The 22,256-nt window shown below is 40.8% G+C and overlaps 1 protein-coding gene across 8 annotated transcripts in view; it reads right to left on the reverse strand.

The window, feature by feature from the left end:
• Positions 1-22,256, reverse strand: part of sipa1l3 (signal-induced proliferation-associated 1 like 3) — a 276,754-nt gene that overhangs the window by 95,594 nt on the left and 158,904 nt on the right. For all 8 annotated transcript variants that reach the window (XM_048522386.2, XM_048522389.2, XM_048522383.2 and 5 more), the window contains 4 exons: positions 20,664-20,821; positions 18,177-18,753; positions 16,025-16,299; positions 2,835-3,080 (listed from right to left, as the gene is read on the reverse strand). In XM_048522386.2, the coding sequence (XP_048378343.1) occupies positions 2,835-3,080; positions 16,025-16,299; positions 18,177-18,753; positions 20,664-20,821 (1,256 nt within the window). The remainder of the gene's footprint in view (positions 1-2,834; positions 3,081-16,024; positions 16,300-18,176; positions 18,754-20,663; positions 20,822-22,256) is intronic.

Consider the following 22,256-nt stretch of genomic DNA (forward strand, 5'->3'; position numbering starts at 1 on the left):
CTGCATGTAATGCTTCATCTAAGACAAAATCAATGACAGCACAGTATTCCCTCAGTACGTCACTGCAGCATCGACTTAGACAATTTACTGAAACCTCTAGAGTGGAATGTGAGCTCCTAACCTTCAGACTCAGATACAAGAGTGTGTTACTAACTGAGTATGGCTGAATTGATTGCATTAAATACATGCTCTACAAGGTCTTTCTGATATAACTAGATGCAATTCAGTCAGGCTATTGTATGGGTAGCGACACAAGACATTGGTAAGGCTTGTGTACAATTCTGGTCACCCTGCTATAAGGGAAGACGTTATTGTACTGGAAAGGGTGCAAAAAAAAAATTTACAAAGAAGGATATTACCAGGACTGGAAGGTTCGAGTTATAAGCAAAGGTTGGATAGGTTGGTAGTTTTCACCCCTGGAGCGTGGGAGGTTGTGGGGTGACCTTATAGATGTTTAGAAGGTCATGACAGGCAAAACTAAAGTGAATAACAAAGGGTCTTTTTCCTGAGGTAGGGGATTTCAACACTAGCAGACATAGATTTAAGGTGAGGGAAAAGATTTAAAAAGGCACCTAATGGGCACCTTTTTGACCACCTGACGGTGGTACATTTATGGAAGGAGTTGCCAGAGGAAGTGGTAGAGGCAGGTACAATTACAACATTTGAAGACACTTGGACAGGTACATGGATAGGAAAGGTTTAGAGGAATATGGGTCGAAAGACAAACAAATGGGACAAGCTGCGTTAACAGGCGTGCTTCTGTGCTGTATGATTATGACTTCATTACACCTTGGCACGGCGTTCTTTTGGCCATGCAAAGTCCAATTAGGTCATTATCTTGTCAACTCCAACAAGGAACACATCGTGTTCGGTTTGCAGCTTTTAAGAAAGGAAATCCAGGACGGATGACAAGGACTCTGCTGTCATAGCCAGATGAAAACCCCGAGCCAAAATGCTTTTGATATGACCAAGTTATATCACTTACAAGGATGCACTGTGCAGAGCTAAAAACAAGACAAATTGGAGGAGACTCACATTCAAACACAGCATAAAAGGAAAATACCCCTCAGCAAACTTAGGAATTTCACATTTGTTCAAAAAGCCAGAATCTCAGGTGTGCCAACTTGCTAAATATGTCTGCACAAAGCACTTAAACTTTGATGGCTGACTTTATTCTGATCTCATGCTTCTGACATTTGTCAGCAGGTCTGTGTTAACTTGCCTGGCTTCATGTGATTTCAGACCTGCATATTGCTAAAAGATTCAAACACCAAGCATCAACTGTGTACCATTATTATTGACATTTGGCTTCCAACCGTGGCTCGGTTAATTAGCACTTGTCTCCCAAGCCCCAATCCAGAACTTGAACAAAAATTTCAGCTGACACTCTTACAGAGCATTGCAGGAGTTCTGCACCTTAGGCGACTCTATCATTTGGATGGGTTATGTTAAACTGAGGCCTAACTCACCTTGTGAATGTCAAATATCCCAAGGTACTATTTCCAAGAATGGCAGGAGAACCATGGCCAAATGTTCATCCCTCAAGTGACATCACAAAACAAATAGCGTGCTGTTGTAAAAATTCGGTGTGCGCAAACTAACTTCGGGGTCTCCTGCATTACAATAATGACTACGCTCGAAAAACCTTTAGTTGGTTGCACATTAGACAGCACGAAAGGCACTACAGAAATGCAAGTCTTTATTTCTTAATCCGAAAAGAAGTTAGAACACTTTCAGGGTGGATCAGATACATTCAAATGGAGCTCATGGATGAGTGAAAGCACTTCCAGACATACCATCCTGTTCTAATTGCATAAGTGTTAGAAATAACTGTAGCACTGGGTTCGTTCTCTTAAGGAACTATTAAGTTAAGGGATGGGGGAAAAGTCAAGAATTGAAGCAGTAGCACATTGATTGCCTTCTGGTTTTCATATACTTGGGAGACAGAAGAGCAAGAGGATTACTTATGTTACTTCTTGGACTTGATTTTAAAATGGAGCTCAGCGAGAGGTGCAGTCTTAACCCAATTCAAGTCTATAGTGCTAATGGAGCTAGAAGTGCAAAACTGAGTCAATTAATATGTTAATTGACAATGCCAGTCAGCTCACTGGTGCGGGAAATGGAAAAATGCCTCTCATTTGGAGGTTGTAGAGGAACTTTGTAGGCCAGCGCAAAGGCAGCTTTCCTCTGCAGTTCGCTGAGCTGTATCGTGCTTAACCTTAACCCTCACCCTGAGGATTGACACTGGGGATGGAACGCTTTCCATTCCCAAAGGACCTGCACCTTGATGGGTGATGACAATCAGAGGGAACTGATCAATGTCAGAACAATTCAAGGTAAAGATCTTCTGTAGTGAACATAAACGTTTAATTTCATTTTGAACGCTGAGCTGTTGTCATCTAACAATCTTCGTGAATTCATTTAATTGGCTGTGATGTGCCAGATGTCACAGCTGAGTAAATTTTATCTTAAGAGCAGCTGTGTATGGTATTTGCAGCACTGAAACACTACGACTCAACTGGTTTCTATCAGCAATTTTGCTCTATTTAAGCTTTGGCCCCAACCTACTTTATCCTAAAGTGCCTCAATACTATTTGTCTCAAACCACTCCAAGTTCCACAAATGCAACCACATGCCAAGGAAAGAAATTTATTCCAAATTCCCAGTTGGATTTATTACCTCTGTGTTCTATTTCTAGGCTTTAGTTGTGGTCTTCCGCACAAGTGGAGGCACTTCTCTACATCTACTCTATCAAATCCGTTCCTAATTTTAAAGGCCTCAGTGTAGGCACCCCTCTGCCTTTTCCCTTCGACAGAACTCGATGAAAAACTCACCGCTTGTTCTTGGCTTGTGAATCACTATACGCAACTGGGATTCCCGGTTGTTTGGAGGTCTGACTCCAGTTTGATATCGGATTGTGTGTAGATCCTGTCCAACGCTGAGGCAGTGACGCACTGTGAATTGTGGGACTGCTCCACTGCAGAGCGTTGGTTCTGTAGGGTGGTCTCAACCCATGTGGTATGTTGTCATTCTCACCTTTCATGTCCATGGTGTGCATTTTGTACAACTCCGAGCAACCCCTGGAAGAAATGGAGGCAGCATGTTATTGAAGGCAGTGATCCTGTAAATTTCTCAAATGGCACCTTGTAACACCAAGTATTTAATACAATGACAACAGCAAGATTCAGGATTGTTGCTGTGCACAATATAGTGGTAAGGGAGACTCCTGCATAACATGCAAGAAAAGAACACTGTGTAACTGTCACTTAAACAGCAAGCCTTCAGATGATTATGGGATACTGATGAAGTTACACGTGAGTAAATTCAATGTTTGTGGAATTACCATTCAAAATAACAGCCCTATCGTGATGCCTTGGTTTGCTTTTACAAAAGGCAATTTTGTTATTGCTATTTACATCTTTCTACATGGTTACTGGGGCAGAAAGTCACAGCTAAACCTCCAATCCACCTTGATCTCAGCTGGCGTAGCTAGAAGGTTAATATAATGGGTCTTGACAACCCTGGTTCAGCCAAGGCTCCAACTCTCAGCTGCTACTTAATGAACTCTGTTGGAAGTATGCATGGTTTGGAGTTAAATGCAGTTTAAAAAGAGTGTATTCACTCATACCTATACCTGAAAATAGCACTCTAGTATCAGAAATGAAAGCCAAGTCTGGGGACAGCAACTTACCTGCTAAAATTTGGTCAGAATTCAAATCAAGTGGTGTTATGAAAACAACCAATGCAACATTTGTGGCTGAGGAGAGAGAGACTGTATCCAATCGGAAACACAGATAGCTCACAGCAAGCATCATTTCACATGCAGCCAGCATGGAAGCCATTTAGGAAAGTCTAGTGAGAAGCAGATTAAATAAACTTGGAAATTAACACAGCACACTTCAGCAATGCAAAGGGGAGAGAACCTTAACATTCTAAATAAGGCGATATTTACAAAAGGAAACATTTTGTCCAAACACAGTCCAAGTCACTTACAAAATTTAGTTTTAAGATTGCATGATATGCCTCCAAGCACGATTGGCCTCCTTCACAACAATCGTCCTTTTCTCCTGCAGCCAAGGCCTTGGCCAAACCACCACAAACAAGCTCAGGAACCACACTTCAGGGAAGATAACAAGAGCTTAGATGATAGGACAGGTTTACAGGATGTTATCAGAGATAAGGGACTTTAGCCATGAGAAGTTGCAAAGGTAAGGACTGCTCTCCAAATAGGCTGCCTCCATTCTGCACGTTTCTATTACCATGTTATTCTGGTGTGGAATGGCACAGTGCAGAAAAACAGTCCAAAAGCCAACCCAAATGATAAGAAATAATGAAAGGATGAATTGGCAGATTTAGCAGTAATGAACTAGAAGGCTTAGTGCGGCATAAATACTATGAACCACCTTCCAAGCCATATCATATGCACCTCTGTGCTGTACATATACTGTAAAGACGTGTACATTTGCCTCAATGACCAACATTATTAATTAACATTAGTGTTGATGTAACAAAACCATCAACTATCAAAGTACCAAGTACTTTGAGTCATTGCACTTTGCTCGTTTTTGGGATAGGAGACCTGTGACTAGCAGTGTTACACAGGGATCAGTGCTGGGTCCACTGTTGTTTGTCACTTCTATAAATGACTTGAATGAGAATATCGGAAGCAGAGTTAGTAAATTTGCAGATGACACCAAAACTAGTGGTACAGTGGACAGTAAAGAAGGCTATCTAAAGAATATCAGTGAACCTTGATCAAGTGGGCCAGTGGGCCGAGGAGTGGCAGATGAAGTTTAATTTCGTTAAATACAAGGTGTTGCATTTTGCTAAGACTTGCACAGTTAATAGTAGGGGCCTGAGAGTGCTATCGAACAGAGGCGCCTAGGAGTTCAGGCACACAGCTCCTTGAAAGGACTGTCACAGGCAGACAGGGTGGTTAAGGTGGCATTTAGAAAGTTTGCCTTCATTGTCGAGACCATTGAGTATAGGAGTTTGGATGTCATGTTGTAATTGTACAGGATGTTGGTGAGGCCACCTTTGAAGCACTATGTACAGTTCTGGTCCCCCATCTATAGGAAGGATATTATTAAATTGGAAAGGGGGCAGAAAACATTTACAAGGATGGTAATGGGATTGGAGGATTTCATTTCAAAACTAACAGTTCTTCTTAAAACCTTTGATCAAAACAATATGGGTGATCTACAATTGGCAGGAGAATTTTACAAATTAGAAGCAAAAATCTTTCAGGAGTGATATTATAGGGAGCACTTCAACAAACACGGGGGTGATAGTACTCCGGAACCCTCTTGTATCAATGGTAATTGATCAGCCAAATGTTTTACAGTTGGGCGGCAAAGGTGAGTGTATGAAAATAGATTGCATATCAGCCACAATCTCATTGGGATGCAGGAGAGGCTTGAGGGGCTACATGGTCTACTCCTGTCCCTACATAGTCACTGGTTTAAAGATCCGCATGCTATCATCATAGGGCAGCTAATACAATATTCTTTGCATTTGGTCTGTTAGCAGTTCATGCTACAGTCACCAGAAAATGAAAGACAATAGACACCTTCAGCAATGTTGTAAAAGCTTTCCATAATCAATCAATCTATTTTAAGATCAAATAAAATTCATTGGCAGGCAAGATTTAACAGATGAATCTATAGACCATTATACAAAGTAATCAGTATTCACTGGTTGAAAATGTGCCAAAAACAAAAAAAGGCATTTCTGATCAACCTTTGACGTTTTATAGCCCAAGGAAAACTTTAGAAAAAGCTATCATCTTTGAAACAGAGGCTAGAAAAAAAACTGTTGCTAAATCCTACAAAAATCAACCCTTATCTCAGAAGATATTAGCCATCATAACAGTAGCGAAGCTGCAATTAGCTCCACTCAGATTTGAGAAGGGGGAGAAATTGGTCCAGGTTCCCATTTTTGGAAGTGACGTACCAACTATGATACTAGAGGCATCAGAATGAACACTGAAGATATCAAAGAAAATTAATATTAGATGAATTCCTCCATTTAGGTTCTGTTTCTATTTTGAGGGAAAACAGGAACTGGAGTCTTCCTGTAACAACCACGTGTTCAAGTTTTCATTCATTGCTTTATCAAATGCACATGAAAACAAAGTGCACAAAAATTCTACCACGCTTCTGATTTAAAAGAATTTAGGATGGACTAAAAATAATCAATTAAACATCGTTACTTTCTTGTAGATGTTTATCTTTGAGACAAAAATGGAATCCTGAGGGGCATGGACGGGGTGAATAGCCAAGAACGTTTTCCCCTAGGGTGAGGGAGTCCGAACTAGAGGGCAGAAGTTTAAGGTGTGTATGTTTGCCAGGGAGAGCATGTGCGATTTAAAAAAGGGACCTAAGGGGTAACTTTTTCATGCAGAGGTTGGTGCATGTATGGAACCAGAAGTAGTAGAGGCGGCTAGTATAATTACCACATTTAAAAGGATTCGGATGGGTACACTATTAGCAAGGGTTGAGGGGGATACGGGCCAATTGCTGTGAAATGGGACTAAGTCAGGGTGGGATTCTAGTTGGCCCAGATGAGTTGGACTCAAGGGTCAGCTTCCATGCTGTATGGCTCTAGGACTCTAACATTTGTCATCCCAAAAGGAAGCACTAACTTGCTTTTACTAAAAAAATTATCCAACTCTAAGAATAAAAATTTTTGAAAAGTAAACTAATGGTTATCAAGTTTGCATCATACACATGCCGATCTGTTTCCATGAGTAGAAAGTTATCTGCATGTTGTTAAGGCCCTCATGTATTTGAGGCAATATCATGTATTGCAATTTCAGGGTTTATGTCAAAGTTTCATCAACTAAAACTAAATTGAAACAGAAGATATGGAGTAGGTTGGGCAGCATCTGTGTGGGAAGAAACAAAGCTAACGCCAAATGTCAACTGAAATATCAACTGTTCCCTCCACAAGTGCTGGCCCAACTTGCTGAGGATTTCTTGAAATTTTTGTTTTTATTTCAAATTTCTAGCACAAGTACATCTTGAAAAGTTGCAAGGTTTGGGTGTGTTTTGACTGGAGTTATTTTTCCTCTCTCTTTTTACTTTTCTCCAGCCACCCACTTAAAGATGTACAGGCAGTTATCTTGCTGGAGGTCAGGCCTTGCTTTTTGTCTAATTTTTAAGATTGTTACCTTTCGAGCTCGTAACGTGACTTATTTTCATGAAAATCATTAACTAAAATTGGAGGCAAAAATACATTGGTGCTGGGGCTGGAAATTATTTTCTAGCACTCCCATGCTAAGCGCATGAGCGAGAAGAATAAATCTCTCCTGTCTCCAAACTCTGGTGCAACACTAAACCATGTCTCTGCTACCACCCGACTTTCCAGTCCCTCTGCAAATTATCTTGGTACCCACTAAGCAACACCACACCAATATCAGGACATAGGCTAATGAGGATTAGTTTGAGACATCCTCAGCAGACTGCCAGTTCAAAAAGGTACATATATCACCACACTCTTCCTCCCTCTCAGCATGTACGTTAAAGTACCATATTAAGCAGTAGCAGCAACTACCCCTAATTGTTAAAAACAGCACAATGATTCACTGCATAACACACACAAACAACAGATTATGTTCTTGTCCGTAAGTTGAAATAAGGCGTTGCCAAAATATCAACAACACTACACAAACTTTCACAATACTCCTCAGCATTAAGTTACCTGGAACTCCCTTTCACAAGCTGCTTACAGTCTCGAGGTGTCTCTCGATAGGACGGGGTAGCTTCTGGAATTACAGCACATTCTCAATCCAACACAAAGTCGTTACTGAGGAGTTTCATTTTCTGAAATGACGACTTTGGTTAGTCGGCCATGGCTGTCTTCTGCACAAGCTTGCAACTTTGACCAAAATGTATAAAAAAGAACAAACTGCCCAGACATGTTTTTAGTCGTCATCCTGAAACCACAAAACAGGCGTGGCCAGGATGTAATGTCCAACACTCTACACTAAAGCTGGATCATCCCATTGTAACATTTGTTATGATGACTTAATCTGGAAGCTGGCCAAAAATGTTCTCCTTTTAATAAACAAAAACAATATTTTTAAAGTGTTTACCTTTGAGCTCCATCAGTAAGTTTAAGGCTCAGCTACTTGCTGAATATAGTTCAGGAGAGTTTGTAAGGAGTTAATCTAAGGGAGCATTGGCTCAGCCACAGACAAGGTGCTTACTCTGGAGGAGACAAACTGACTCTGCTATGATTCCTCCATCCCACACAGCCTAACTTGAAATGAAGACCAGAAAATAGGATTAAAAGTAGGCTATTTGGCCCTCAAGCCTACTCCACCATCCAATAGGATCATGGTGGCACGGTGGCTCAGCGGTTAGCACTGCTATCTCACAGCGCTAGGGTCCTCAGTTCAACTCCACCCTCGGGCGACTGTCTGCAAGGGTTCCCTCCCACGGTCCAAAAGGTGCACAGGCTAGGAGGATTGGCCGTGCTAAATTGCCCACAGTGTGCAGGGATGTGTAGATTAGGTGGGTTATAGTGGGATAGGTCTGGGTGGGATGCTTTGATGGTAGGTGTGGACTTGTTGGGCCAAAGGGCCTGTTTCTGCACTGTAGGGATTCTATGAACGTTAGGCGTTAACATTAACTGTAAAAGGTTGAGGCCCCAGCACAGACCTTCACGGGACTCCGCTCAGAGTGAGGCCCACGTTTGAACTGGCCAGCCAAACTTCTAGCTATGCTAATGCATTATCCCTAATATCAAAACCACTCATGGTACTCCAGTGATGACCTCACCAGCCCCTCAGACAGTTGTACAGCAAGGGCTTCCCGGCTCCACGACTCCTTGAAATAAGGCCAGCGTTCCATTAGACTTCTGGATTTTGGGTTCATGGCTCACTGCAAATGGGCTCAGTTAAAAATCAAGGCATAGGCACCAATGTGGAGTGGAGGGAGTGTTGCACTGTCAGAAATGCCAACTTTTGAATGAAAAGTTATTCTGTGGCTATTTGGGTGGATAAGGAAGACCCAATGACAATCGTCAAGACAAATCAGGAGAGCTGCCCCTGTTCCCGAGTCCTAGTCAGCATTTATCCCTCAAATATAATCATAAAACAGGTTGTCTGCAGGATCTTGCTACGTATAACTGGCTGTTGCAATTTCGACATTACAACAGTGAGCACACTTTGAATGGTGAAACTGGGTGCCCTGAAACACTTCACAGCCAGAGATTATGAAAGATAGTAAACAAACATGGTCAAGTTCTTGCTCATACTTTAGGCTGAGAATAATGGCCACTAGATTGGGATGTAAGAGGCAATCCAATGTGTTGTGAAGTTGCGTGCGATACTTACTGATTGAAAGGCAGGGCGTTAGAATTTGGCATTTGTAAAAGGCTCTGGGGAAAGCTGAACGTGGTCCCTTGAAAGGATGGTATGCTTTTTCTATGCTTAGAGATTCAAAAAGGATGTCTGTGGGTTCACAGGTGCACAGAGCACCCGAATTGAAACATTTTTATCAGAAGGCTGCACTGTTAGCAGGAAAAGCAGCATTATTACCAAGGCAACAGGTTTTTGAATTTAGCCAATTAATTTAAACCAGGCCCTTAGATCCCAAAAACCAATTAAATTTAGTGGTTGGTCTTGACAACTCAGGACCAATGCAATTGTCAGACGTTGGTATGTCATCAAGGGTATAAAAGATGAGGGCATTTGGAAAACTGGAGGAGAAGGGCCAATTGTGAACTGCAACCAACCAAGGGAACTGCTCTCAGCTCTAAAAAGAATCAATGGCTCTCACAGAATTCTAAGCCTTCGAGTAAGCCCCATGTAAGTTAAAGGTATCTACGGCACTGATAGTTAATGTTCTTGACAGAAGAATTCGATGGAGAAGACATAGAACATTCCGAAAGATGTAACCTGGCTGTAATTTTGAGAGACTAAATACTAATTTTTAAAAATTTTGGTAAGTGGGACTTATTTATTGGAACAGAACACCATTAGGATCTTGTTTTATTCTGGAATAGTTAATGGTTAGAAGGGGCTTAATTGGTTTGTTACTAGTTTCATTAATTTGCTCGTTGTTAAAGTTAGACCAAAATTGTTATTTGTCTATTATAAAGTGAGTGTCTAACGGTTTACTTTATTTAACAGCTCCTTTATAACAGATGGTTGAAGGTTCTTTTAAAAGATAACAGGGCAAGACACGACCCTGTGGGTGTTTCTGTTTTAGCTATGGCATGGTATAAATCAAACTCTGCATTATAGCAATTGAACAGTGGTCTAGCAATGGAGCCATAACCTTTGAGGGGAAGGGGTGGAATTGAAAAAGTTCAATGGTGGCATCAAGCTCCCAGTTACTTGCCTAAAAAAAATTCCTCTGAAACTCAGCCTGCTTTGAAATAAGGTTAAAACATTTCAAAGAAAAATGAAAAAAATTCAGCCTAATCTGGCCATTCAGATAACCACATGTTCCATTCCCAAGAGCCTCTGCAATAGATGAAATTTGCGAGAGTACAGCTCATTTAAAAATAACTGAAATCATGGATGCTGGATTTATGCACACAGATGTCGATTTTTGTTGATACATACTTTTTGGTGTGAATACGTGAATTCATAAAATCACAAATTGCGGATACAGGGGATTTACTTGTACCTCAAGCTTTACATGGCCATATTTTAATCTTTATTAAAGCCAGTGGGGAGAAATATCTGCCAGATCTCAGAGTTCAGCAAGATTGACATTTTTAAATCAGAACAGTACTGTTATATTTCCCCTACAACTGTATTTTCCATCTAATATATCCCATGTTACGGCAGTCTCTATCTGCCAAATCATATTATTGATCTGCTGTTGTGAAAGTAGTGCAGACAAAAAGAGGAGGGTTTTCAATTTAGCAGTGCTTTCAGAGATTAAATCTGTTTAAAATTCCCTAAACCAGTGGTAGACTTGTATAAGCTACTTTTTTCAAACACCAGGACAAAAGTGGTTATGGCTCATGAAATTGTACACTTTGGATCTCACACATTCAATGGCAGTAGGGATTCAAGTTAGATTCTAACTGTTCTCTATTTCTACCCCGATATGTCTGAGCTCCAAGCATTGGAAGGTCACATACCAGGTCACCAGACTGACGTTCTGGTTTACCCGTGGCTGCTACCCAGGCCTGAAAATGATGAGCAAATTACTGCTACATTAAATGTGACAGTGTAGACTTTGGTTTGAAGTTTCTCCAATTTGGAAGAAGCTTTCTACGCTTAGAATGAGTTTCATTAAAACAGCACGCAAAAAGAAACAAGTGGCCTTTGTACTTTGGGTGGGATAGTCAACTTCAACAGAAGAAATGATGCAATCAGTCAGTCATTAACTTATTTTAAACAAAAACAAAATGTAGGTCACATGGAAGATTAAGTAACTTAATGCTCAACAAGGGCTTTGAAGATTGCAAGACTTCATCACAGATTTATCAGGTAGATGCTAAATACATGTGCTGTTTATTGTAATTAAGGAAGGGAAAGATTTTGTTGTAATATTTGAGTGAAGTAAAAAAGTTCAATTATATCTAAAACACAGCACTAAAATAACTTTTAAACAATGTGGCAAAGCCATTATCACTCCAAACAAGAATTAAACATTAATGCTTTGGAAATCGGAGACCTGTGCTGCAGTCTGCTCATAATTCAGATATTTGCATTATATGACCTAAGCAGCAATTTCAATTAAACCACTTCGAATAATATTGACTCCTATTCTCAGTGTGCTATCTTGTCTCATATTTAAGAGCAAGGAATTGTAAGTGAAACAAACTGTAACAACAACAGGAAGTGCTGGAGAAACTCTGGTCTTGTATCAGCTGTGGAGAAAACAAAAGGTGGACAAGGAGAAGAAAAAATAAGTGAGTCTCTCAATGGGATTGGGTGAACAAGTATGCGAGCAGGAAGTGTGCACAATTGGAAAAGGAGCTGGCTGTGTGTGCTGGAAGCCACCATGGGTCTAGGAATGGTTAACGAATATGGGAGAAGGTTTTCAGACTCAAACTGTCACACTCAAATGCTGTTGAGTCCTGGGTGCTGCAAGTTACCAACGCAGATGAAGTGCTACATCTCCTGCTTGCGTTGAGTTTCACTAGAGTACTACTGTAGGCCATAAAATACCATGCATAATTCTGGTCTCCACTGAGAAAACTCAAATGTGCTGGTAGCTCTGCGAAGTTTGGCTCGACTAATACTTGGGTATTTAGAAGAACGAGAGCTAATGTCTAATAGGACATCAGGTCGAATAGGATCCAAAGTAGACCACTCGGTTCCCCATGCCTGCTCTGCTGTTCAACAAAATCATGGTTGATCTGTTTTGAATTCTACCATCCCCAGCTACACCCCAATAATCTGGATTTCCTTCTTGGTGTTAATATGCAAATTTAGTTCAAGGTCTTCACTCCCCTCATCTAAGGCATTAACATAAATGGCAAAGTTGAGGCCCCCAGCAAAGTCTGTTACAGGACTGCACTCATCCCATCGCTCACTTTTGAAGATAACAAAGTGTGAAGCTGGATGAACACAGCAGGCCAAGCAGCATCTCAGGAGCACAAAAGCTGACGTTTCGGGGAAGGGTCTCGGCTCGAAGCGTCAGCTTTTATGCTCCTGAGAGGCTGCTCAGCCTGCTGTGTTCATCCAGCTTCACACTATGTTATCTTGGATTGTCCAGCATCTGCAGTTCCCATTATCTCTGCCCACTTTTGAATACTAGTTTCAGCTGGGCACGCAATCTCCTATCAATGCTAATATGTCATTTCTTACACAATTAGCCTATATTTTACACAACACCCATGGTACGTTATGAAATGCTTTCTGGAATCCAAATATTGTACATCTACAGGCTCCCCTCTATCTATAATGCATGTTACATCTCCAAATCAAAAAGTGAACTGTACTGATTCCATGTTGTGTTCGATTTCCACATGGTCCAGGCAAGACAAAACCAGCTTAACTACAGGATACAGTAAAAACCTGAAAAGCTATCTGCTACATGTTTAAATAAAGGGCCAAAGTAAGAACTGATCACAATGGAAAAGGGAAAAAGAAAAAAATTCATGATTCAAATGGACATTTCTGGACAAATGTTAAATTCAGCTGTGAGTACGCCACAACTTGGGCCTTTAAACAAGCCTTCGTCAGTTACACATTTGACTAACAAAGAAATTAAAGAAAACACACTAGTCTATGATTTCGGTTTTCAACAGCCAGCCCAAGGACAAGGCATGCGGTACTTCAATGAGACTGCAGCAATAACCCATAAAGTTTAAAATCAACATACATTTGATATAGTCACAATGCAATCTTTTACAATTACCTTAAAAAGTGGTTAAATATACTTCAGCATTATCCGGTTTAAAGTAACGTCACATCCTTCATCAAAATTCATGCACTCATTTACTTCTCTCACATGCACATCCTACTTTGCTTCCTTTGTTGAATGACATTTAGCTACACCTTGGATGCATCCCATCAGCCAATAACCTATTCTTGTTCCTTTCCTTCATTCATAACCATTTGAATCACAGTTCACTTACTTGATTAGTCTTTGAAGGCAGAAGGAAGGCACGCAGCCCAAGGATCATATGGGATGGATTTAAAAATGCTTTAAAAGGAGGATGCCAAATCTTCAACGCTGGCCACACACTATCAAGCAGATTGTAGACAAGACTGGAGCCGTGGCTGAGTGAGCCTCGTGCAGTATGTAAAACCTCATTCTAGGAATTGGCATTATTATTTCCTAACCTACAGTTTTCTTTTGGAAGCTTTGGCTGTGCACCAGCTGTACGAGTTTATACAAGACCGAGCACGTAGTCCAGCGTGAAAATCTAAAGTGAGCTCAGGTTATTTGTATCATTACATTCAATCCTTGACTCACTTTTGAGCTTAGAGAGATTACAAAGTATACTCTGCTGTGACAGTGATGAAAATGCCTGTTACTCCTGTAAAGGCCTAACTTATTTGATCCTTTCTTTTCTAATATCCATTCACTGTGGTCATGATTGGTGATGATGCCCACTTGAGCGCACAAAAATTTACAGGAAAGTCAAAATTATGTAGCTGTGACTCCAGTTCTGCAGAAAGAAAAATATAGATTTGTTTGAAACCGTGTGGTTTCAAGAGATGCAGAGTTGAGTTAATCAAGGAGTGAGCACACTTCCAGGATTACTATTGCAGTGAGTCATGTAACGTAATGGCCACATGCTCCCCACAAACAGAACAGTAAGACAGGCTCACTGAGGTCAGACACAAGCTGAGAAGAAGCATAAGCAATAATGATGAGTCAAGTACCACCTAAGGTGAAATCCATTGGATAAATATCAGGCTGATGATAAGGCAAAGAACACAATCAAGAGGGGTCTTTAAAAACCTGAGAAATAGCTGAGAAAAGTAGAAGTCTGCATCACATCAAAAGGATGAAACGATAGCATTAAGAACCACTCACTGTTGTAAACAAACAGCAGAGGTCTGCGTTTGTCAGCAGTGAGTAATCCAAAGTAGAAAGCACTGGTTGTAAAATCCTGAACTGTGCCAAATTAACTGATCACAAGCTGGAAATAACGGCGTAGGTACAGGAGACAACAGCATTCTTGGGCTCAGTTCACTGGGATGTTGTTGGGGGTAGGGGCTGAAATGTAAAAATAAGCTGAACGTTCCTGCACTGTGGTGCAGCGTTATATTCAAAGGCCATCCTCCCCCCAAACTGGTTAAAAAAAATTGATAACTTTCCACATGTAGTTTTTAAATTAAAAAGTTGAAGTATTTTTCCCTTTCCTGACGAGAAGATTCAGACTAAAATCGCAGTTTACATTGAAGTGTGGTCAAAACAGTGGCCAGACTCTATTCTTGTTCAACTTGGGTGCACCAGAAGACCACCGCAAGTTTTACCTGTGGAAATTTCACAACTAACCCATGTCTCACTTTTGAATGTACTTCCATTTTAAAACAGGACGTCAGTGAAATGCCCATCCACTGCAGCAGTCTGGCATTGTGCACCATACCTTCAATGCTACTGTGAATAAGCAGTCAGGATTCGGAACTTAAATTCTCACCATTCAACAGGCTGGGTAAGCAGCAGACATAAGAGGTAAAGATGTAATAATACTGGTAGTGACATTAATTAAGACCTTACTAAAACAAAAGTTAAAAGCTTTGCACCAGCTGTTAAAGAGAGGTAGTTTCGGCATGTTAAACAATTTTCAGAGATTACGTTAAGCTATGGAAACGTGCATAGTGTTCCTTAATTAATCTTTTGCTAAAATGCTCGGCATTAACTAAAACACATCCCAGCATGGGAAAACCTTACAGATGGGTCTTACAATGAGAGTTGGAAGAGAATTGGGCTCAAACTAGACTTCAGTTATTTTTAAAAAATGTTTTGTTTGTTTTGTAATGGACTATCACAAAACATCAAGCAAACTGACTGCTAATAAATTTGTAACAGCTTATACATCAAGATTTGATTACATACGAAAGCAGTCTAGTTCCCAAAAACTCTGGACCTTTTCACAATAATAGAGATCATTGTTACCATATATACATTATTAGCCAAGTGAAATTTAGGAAGAAATTTTTCAATGCCTTTATTTTTGGCCTATATATTTCATCTAGAAATTTATCTTCAATTTATTTCCAATTCCTTTCCTGAATCTAGTGTCTTATACAGGGCTGTCACTTTGGTTAAGTGACCATAATCCACACAGGACCCCACAGTAAACAGACAATAGAATAATGCAAACTACTTTATTGGGAAAGCTATGGAATGGAGAGCTGACAGAAAGCCAAATTAATATCCATAACATGAGCAGATTACAAAACCTAAGGTTAATTGCAGCATCTGTTAGTTCATAAGTCAAGATCACTAATATATAGACTAAGAAAAATCTATTTATTCTTTCAAGACAGACAAAGCTATTCCAAAGCACCTGCAAAATGAACTAGCAAAGGCATTGTTTTAACGGGAATTTAGTAACTTCTAGTTTTCCAGATAATTAATATCGGTACTACCTGCGAGGGCTCCCATCTTCATGGGGTGGGATAATGACCACCTTCACAGTCACTGACGTCTTCAAAAGATCAATCATCTGATCATGCGTTAGCGTTATTATAGCCACTTTGCAAATTTCAACCAGTCGGCTTCCCTGTCTTAGTCCAGCTTGCCAAGCAAATCCATATTCTTCCACTTCTGCCACCGTGCCATCATATTTGACATGAAACCCAAGTTGCCCGAGCCCGTTCCTCCGCAGAGTCATGTCAATGGTTTCACATCCTTCTGTTACAATCTGGGAATCAAAGGCAAATAAGTCAGAACACAATTAACATCGCAGCCAAAGTATCACGTAATTTGGTTGATTAAAAGTTGCTATGAGCCAGGTATACCTTCAAGAACATCGGGAGTAACAAAGACCAGCAAAACAAAACAGCATCCAGTCAAAATTGGTGCCACAAAAGGCTATCACCATTTGGCACTATTCAAGATCCATGGCTTTATAGAAAATGTCAATGTTTTGACAATGTTAAGATTGACTTAATTACGGTTAAGTCCAGTTACCATATTTAATGATATTTCAGCAAAACTAGACATATCAATAGCATTTGGTCAACTGCCATTTGTGAAATACAAACACATGAAAACGGCCAGCTAAAATCAGCACGGTGCAAAAACTGGATATTTTAAGAGTATACCATGCATCACTTTATTTTAGAATATATCTGGACAATTCAATGATGTGCTGCATGGTGCCAGACTGGTTACTGGTTTTATAGCATGTATACTGGTCTATCACCAGATTCCAAGCAATCCTTGAACTGACCTGACCCAAACTGTCTGACTCATATGCTGTTAAAAGGTCAGATCTAAAATCTGGCAAAATCTAAAATCTGGCAAAATCTAAAATCTGAATGTCTTGGTCCCGAGGCTGCCAGCTTTGAGGGAGAGTACGCACTTTTACTTACTTCCCACTGAATGCAGGTAAAATGATGTCTATTCTTAAACTTCAAAAGTTTTTCTTTCAAAAAGGTCACATGTGTGATGACAATTATCAAATCTTTGAAAGACAAAGAAAGGCTTCCACAGAAAAAATATGTATTAAGCTGAATGCAAAGTATATTTATCAAGATCAGATGCAAATCATGGTCATTTCAAAAGCTCAGCTAAAATTGATATTTTCCAGTAAAGTTAACCAGGTCATACAACACAAGAGAAACTCTAGAATGAGGAGACTCAAAACACCCCACCAACTTGTACCAGGCAACAATTTTTGAACAGCAATGTTTGTTCTTCACTGCCAGGGTATTGCAAATCTAACTAAAGAAGCACTTTTTTCCATTAAATTTTTCACTACACCTTAAGGAAGCAAATTCAGAACTCCTTTTCCCTCATTGGCCAATTAATAGTATGGCCCAAGCACACATGAAAACAAGCAACCAAATACAGCGTTAAGCACAAATAGTAGAACTAGAGAGATTGGGAAATCTCCAAGTTGATCAAAAAGAACGAAGCCACTAGCCAAACCACAGGTGAGGTTCGTCATACTGATACCAAGATAAAGCTTTCAAAACATTGTAAACATCCACCTCCAAGGACTGTCAGACACCACCCCCGCCTCAGCTTGCTATTGCAACCACATCTTTGTTACCTCCAGACTTGAGCATTTTAAGCACAGCTGCATGTTATGTTCTATCCTCCAAAAACTGGAGGTCATGTCAACTCTGCTGCTCATGTTCCCAACTGCACCAAGTTCTGTTCACCCAGTACACTGACCTACTTTGGCTCCCAGTTATGCAACATCTCGATTTTAAAACCATCAGCCTTGCCTTTCTCGATCTCTACTTCATACTAACCTCACTGTCAAAGATATCTGTGCTCTTAATTCTGGCCTCTTAAAGATCCTGGTTGTCAGGTCCTCACCTTTGGAGACAGTACTTTCAGTTGCCTGGACCCTAAGCTCTGGAGCTCCCTTCCCCATAACTGTTCACTTCACCTTGCTTTTCTCAAACAAATACTTGGAGACTTCCATCTTGCAACCAAAGGTTTTAGTCATCTTCTCCACAATCTTATGCAGCTCAATGTCAAATTGTCGTATGTTCCGACGAAGCACCATGGCATATTTCATAATGTACTTTTACAAACACATTTAACAGGTTGCTATTCACTTACCTTCAACCTCTGAACAATTTCCTTAATGTCATTCACATTCTCCTCTAACACTCTTACAAGAATGTAGTCACCTCTCCCGTGGAAAATTTTGATCGTCGATGAGTCGGGGGTCCAGCCTATGACATCCCCACTAAAGCAGTTGAACACCACCTCCTTGGTTCCTTGTTCGATAACCACAACGAATTCATTTGAGATCCCAAGAATGCACTCCACCTCAAGTCCTTGGCTGTAATCCTGTGCATAAACTCGCCACGTAATAGCCCCGGCACTGTACAGCTCAGCCCCCACCCGGGGCTTTGTTTTCTCCTTCTTTTTGGTGGTCAATAAAATGAGGTTAAATTTTCCAGCAGATTCCACAGGGGTGTTTGTGACACTATTTTCCGCCAGGTCCTTCAAGTATTCATGTCGAGTCCGAGTTGCCATAGCGTGAAACTTCTCAGATTTGTGCGCTGCATTTTCTCCATTGATGACCTTGGCCAGCAGAAAGTCTCGGAAAACATCAGATTTGCCGAAAAAGAAACCATCTGGAATGGGTGGCCCAAAGAGTGGGACATCCTTGGATCTGGTCACTGCCACACTGTTGGAATAAAACAATCCAAAAAAGTCTTAACTTAATACAGTTTCCCCCTCTATTTGCATTCCTCAACAGAATATGTTAATTCCTAATTGGATAGTTCCCCAATCCTCTAATAATATTGAATGGCCTTTCTCTTCATGCCTATCCTTAGACTTAAGTATCTTTTAGTGATTGGAGTGGGCATCATAGTCAAACCTTATTGATATCTGTCCTCTACACTTAGAGGGCTATCTTCTCTGGAGCAGAGACCAAGGGGTGACCTTATAGAAGTTTATAATATCATGAGGGACACTAATAGGGTGAATAGTGAAGGTCTTTTTCCAGGGTGGGGGAAGTCCAAAACTAGAGGGGCATAGGTTTAGGGTCTAGGCCCGAAACGTCAGCTTTTGTGGGATGAAGGGTCTAGGCCTGAAACGTCAGCTTTTGTGCTCCTGAGATGCTACTTGGCCTGCTGTGTTCATCCAGCCTCACATTTTATTATCTCGGGCATAGGTTTAGGCGGGGGGGAGATTTAAAAGGGACCTAAGGGGCAACTTGTTTTTGTGCAGAAGGTGGTGCTGCCAGAGGAAGTGGAGGAGGCTGGTACAATTACAACATTTAAAAGGCATCTGGATGGGCACATGGACAGGAAGGTTGTCGAAGGACATGGGTCAAATGCTGACAAATGGGACTAGGTCAGATTGGGATGTCTGGTCAGCATTGACGAATTGAACAAAGGGTCAGTTTCCGTGTTGTACAATTCTCTGACGCTATGGCCTTAAATGGGAAAATTAGGTAGCAAGTTGCCGCTATCAAGTCAGAGTGGACAGGCCCAGGGTCCTGTTGTAACACCCAAACTGTGGCTGTAGTCGACATCAGCTACATTTATGTAGAATATGTAAAAGAACAGTACTACTTTAAAAAAAACAAGTTGGTCAAGTAATTAAGGAAAAGATTCAACAGTGCTATGGCAAAAACAACCGAAGCGTGGGGCTAAACATCACGGATCTTTCAAAAAGTCAGCACAGATACAATGAGCCATGCACAATCCCCTTCTGCGCTGCAAGGTTTGAGGAGTCCAGATTCCTCATTGCACTCTTTCAGGTAATTTTAGATTTATGCTAATTTTGAACAGGGTTCTCAAAAGAACTTGAAGTTTACAAGTAATCTTACATAAATGTGGTACTCTAACTTTCTAAATAAACACTCAATGTTAATTTTATCCGAAAAGAATAAAATTATGGAGATATGCAAATCTATCCACACCTCCATCAGGCAGATTAATATTTCATTAGATATTCTTTTTTTTTCAAATGGTACTGACTTGCTTTGTAATTCCATCATGTGCCCCTTCATTTAGGAGCTTTTGTCGTCAAGTGGAGAGATATGATCATTAACAGGTTCTCATTTGTGATAACAAGGTATAGAGCTGGATGAACATAGCAGGCCAAGCAGCCTCACGGGAGCAGGAGAGCTGACGTTTCAGGCCTAGACCCTCCTCCTTGTCAGTGGCTCAGTGGATGGCATTCTCACCTCAGTCATAAGTTGAGAGTTGAAATCCCATTCCAGAGACGTGAGCACAAAATCTTGGGCAACACTAGATAAATTGTTTGGGAGTGGTGCATTATTTGCCTTGCCACCTTGCGAGCATTAAAACAGAGCTCCCTACTGCTTTCCCATATTGGCATAAAGGCTTCTGTTGAAATAATTCAAATGTCAGTAGGGCGGTGTTCTGCTTGTGTGTTGATTTGGCCATCATACATAATTCAAGCAAAAAGCTAATTTTGAGAACTGTGGTCAAATTGGCTGGGTATTGCCTACATTATAATACAGATTACACTTTAAAAAGTGTCAGTGTCTGCACCTGATATCCTGAGGTTTGAATGGGGCCAACAAATGTATTTTTTTTTCTATCCTGGATAAGCACTCACCTGTAACACACATTCTCAGTGCATGGATTATGGGCCCTGACAATGACAAACACATGCTGAAAATGAGAGCGTACAGTCTTTGGTGTGAATGGTAGTGCCCCTGGTTCCTGAAAAATGATGGTAACGATGTCGTTGCCAATGTGTCGTTTCCTGAGGAGCTGTGAACACAAACAAGTCAACTCACCAAACCTCTGGCTACAAATTGTTTGCTTTGCAGAGATTCTCTGCAAAGTTTATCATTCAAATTCAGTGTCAGAAAGAAACTAGCACCATTACTCATCTGTAAAATCTCCGGTATATGCAGCAAAAGTTCTAATCATTTTTAGAAGAACATCCAAATATTTACCAAATGCAAATGACTTACTTCATATTTTACCTAACTCATGGGATCAGTTTAATCAGTTGGCTGGATAGCTAGCTTGCAGCATAGAGTGACGTTAACAACATGGGTTCAATTTCCACATCGAAGATTACTCAACCTTGTCTGAAGCATGGTGCCCCTCAGTTTAAACTCACAACCAGTCATCCCTCTTGAACGAGAGAGAAAGTGAGCAGCTCTCTGGGGCAGTGGTAACTTTTACTTAAGGCATCTCAAATCTTCTATGACAAAAAGGATTCATTATTCCTTCACCAATTTTCAACCCTCCTGCCTTGATGGCAGTGACTATGTTCATTTTGTAGTCATCCATTGCATCCTGTCAAAGTGGCCATTTACTTGGGACTTCACTGGTTGCCTGACCATGCAAAACAAAGCCAGGTGGTGTCTCTTGAGATACTGGTCACCAGCAATCAGGCAGCTCCCAGCCAAATCTATCCCTTAATCCAGGAGCACAGGCATCAACTCTAATTTTTCAACTGATGCCCCAGCTTCAGTTTCATCAAAAAGCCCAAGCCTTCCCAATCTTTTGACTCTCATCAACTCTGAGGGAAGACTCTATTCAATCAGGATGCATGATTCCCTAGACCTACACTTTGGAAAAGACAAGGAATGTCAGGTTAGAAGTACTAGTATTCATACTGAAAAATATATTAAGTGTCTCTACTGATTTAAGCACACATCATTGGATAATAAAGCACAGGATTTGGCCACTGAACTGCACTGGCCCTCATGAAGAGCCATCCAGTTAATCCCATTCCCCTGCTTTTGTTCAATATTGCTGCAACGTTTTCAGACATTGTTCAACTTTCTTTTCATTCTGTTGTTTTCACCAACCGAATAGGCTACGCATGCCAAATCCCAACCATTTGCAATGCTAAAAACGTTTTCTCCTCCCATCTCCTCTCATTCTTTTTGCTCTTTGGTCATTGAGCTACCAGCCACCAAAAATAGAGTACATAAAGAAAAACTGTCTAAACCTTTCATAGTTTAAATATTTTTGAGCCTGGTGCCTCACGGTTAGCACTGCTGTCTCACAGCACCAGGGATCTGGGTTTGATTCCACCCTCAGGTGACTGTCTGTGCGTAGTTTGCACAATTTCCCCATGTCTGCGTAGGTTTCCTCCAGGTGCTCCGGTTTACTCCCACAGTCCAAAGATGTGCAGGCTAGGGTGGATTGGCCGTGCTAAGTAGACCATAAGTGTCCAGGACGTGTA

This window comes from Stegostoma tigrinum, chromosome 39 (genome assembly GCF_030684315.1).
Source record: "Stegostoma tigrinum isolate sSteTig4 chromosome 39, sSteTig4.hap1, whole genome shotgun sequence".
NCBI lineage: Eukaryota > Metazoa > Chordata > Chondrichthyes > Orectolobiformes > Stegostomatidae > Stegostoma > Stegostoma tigrinum.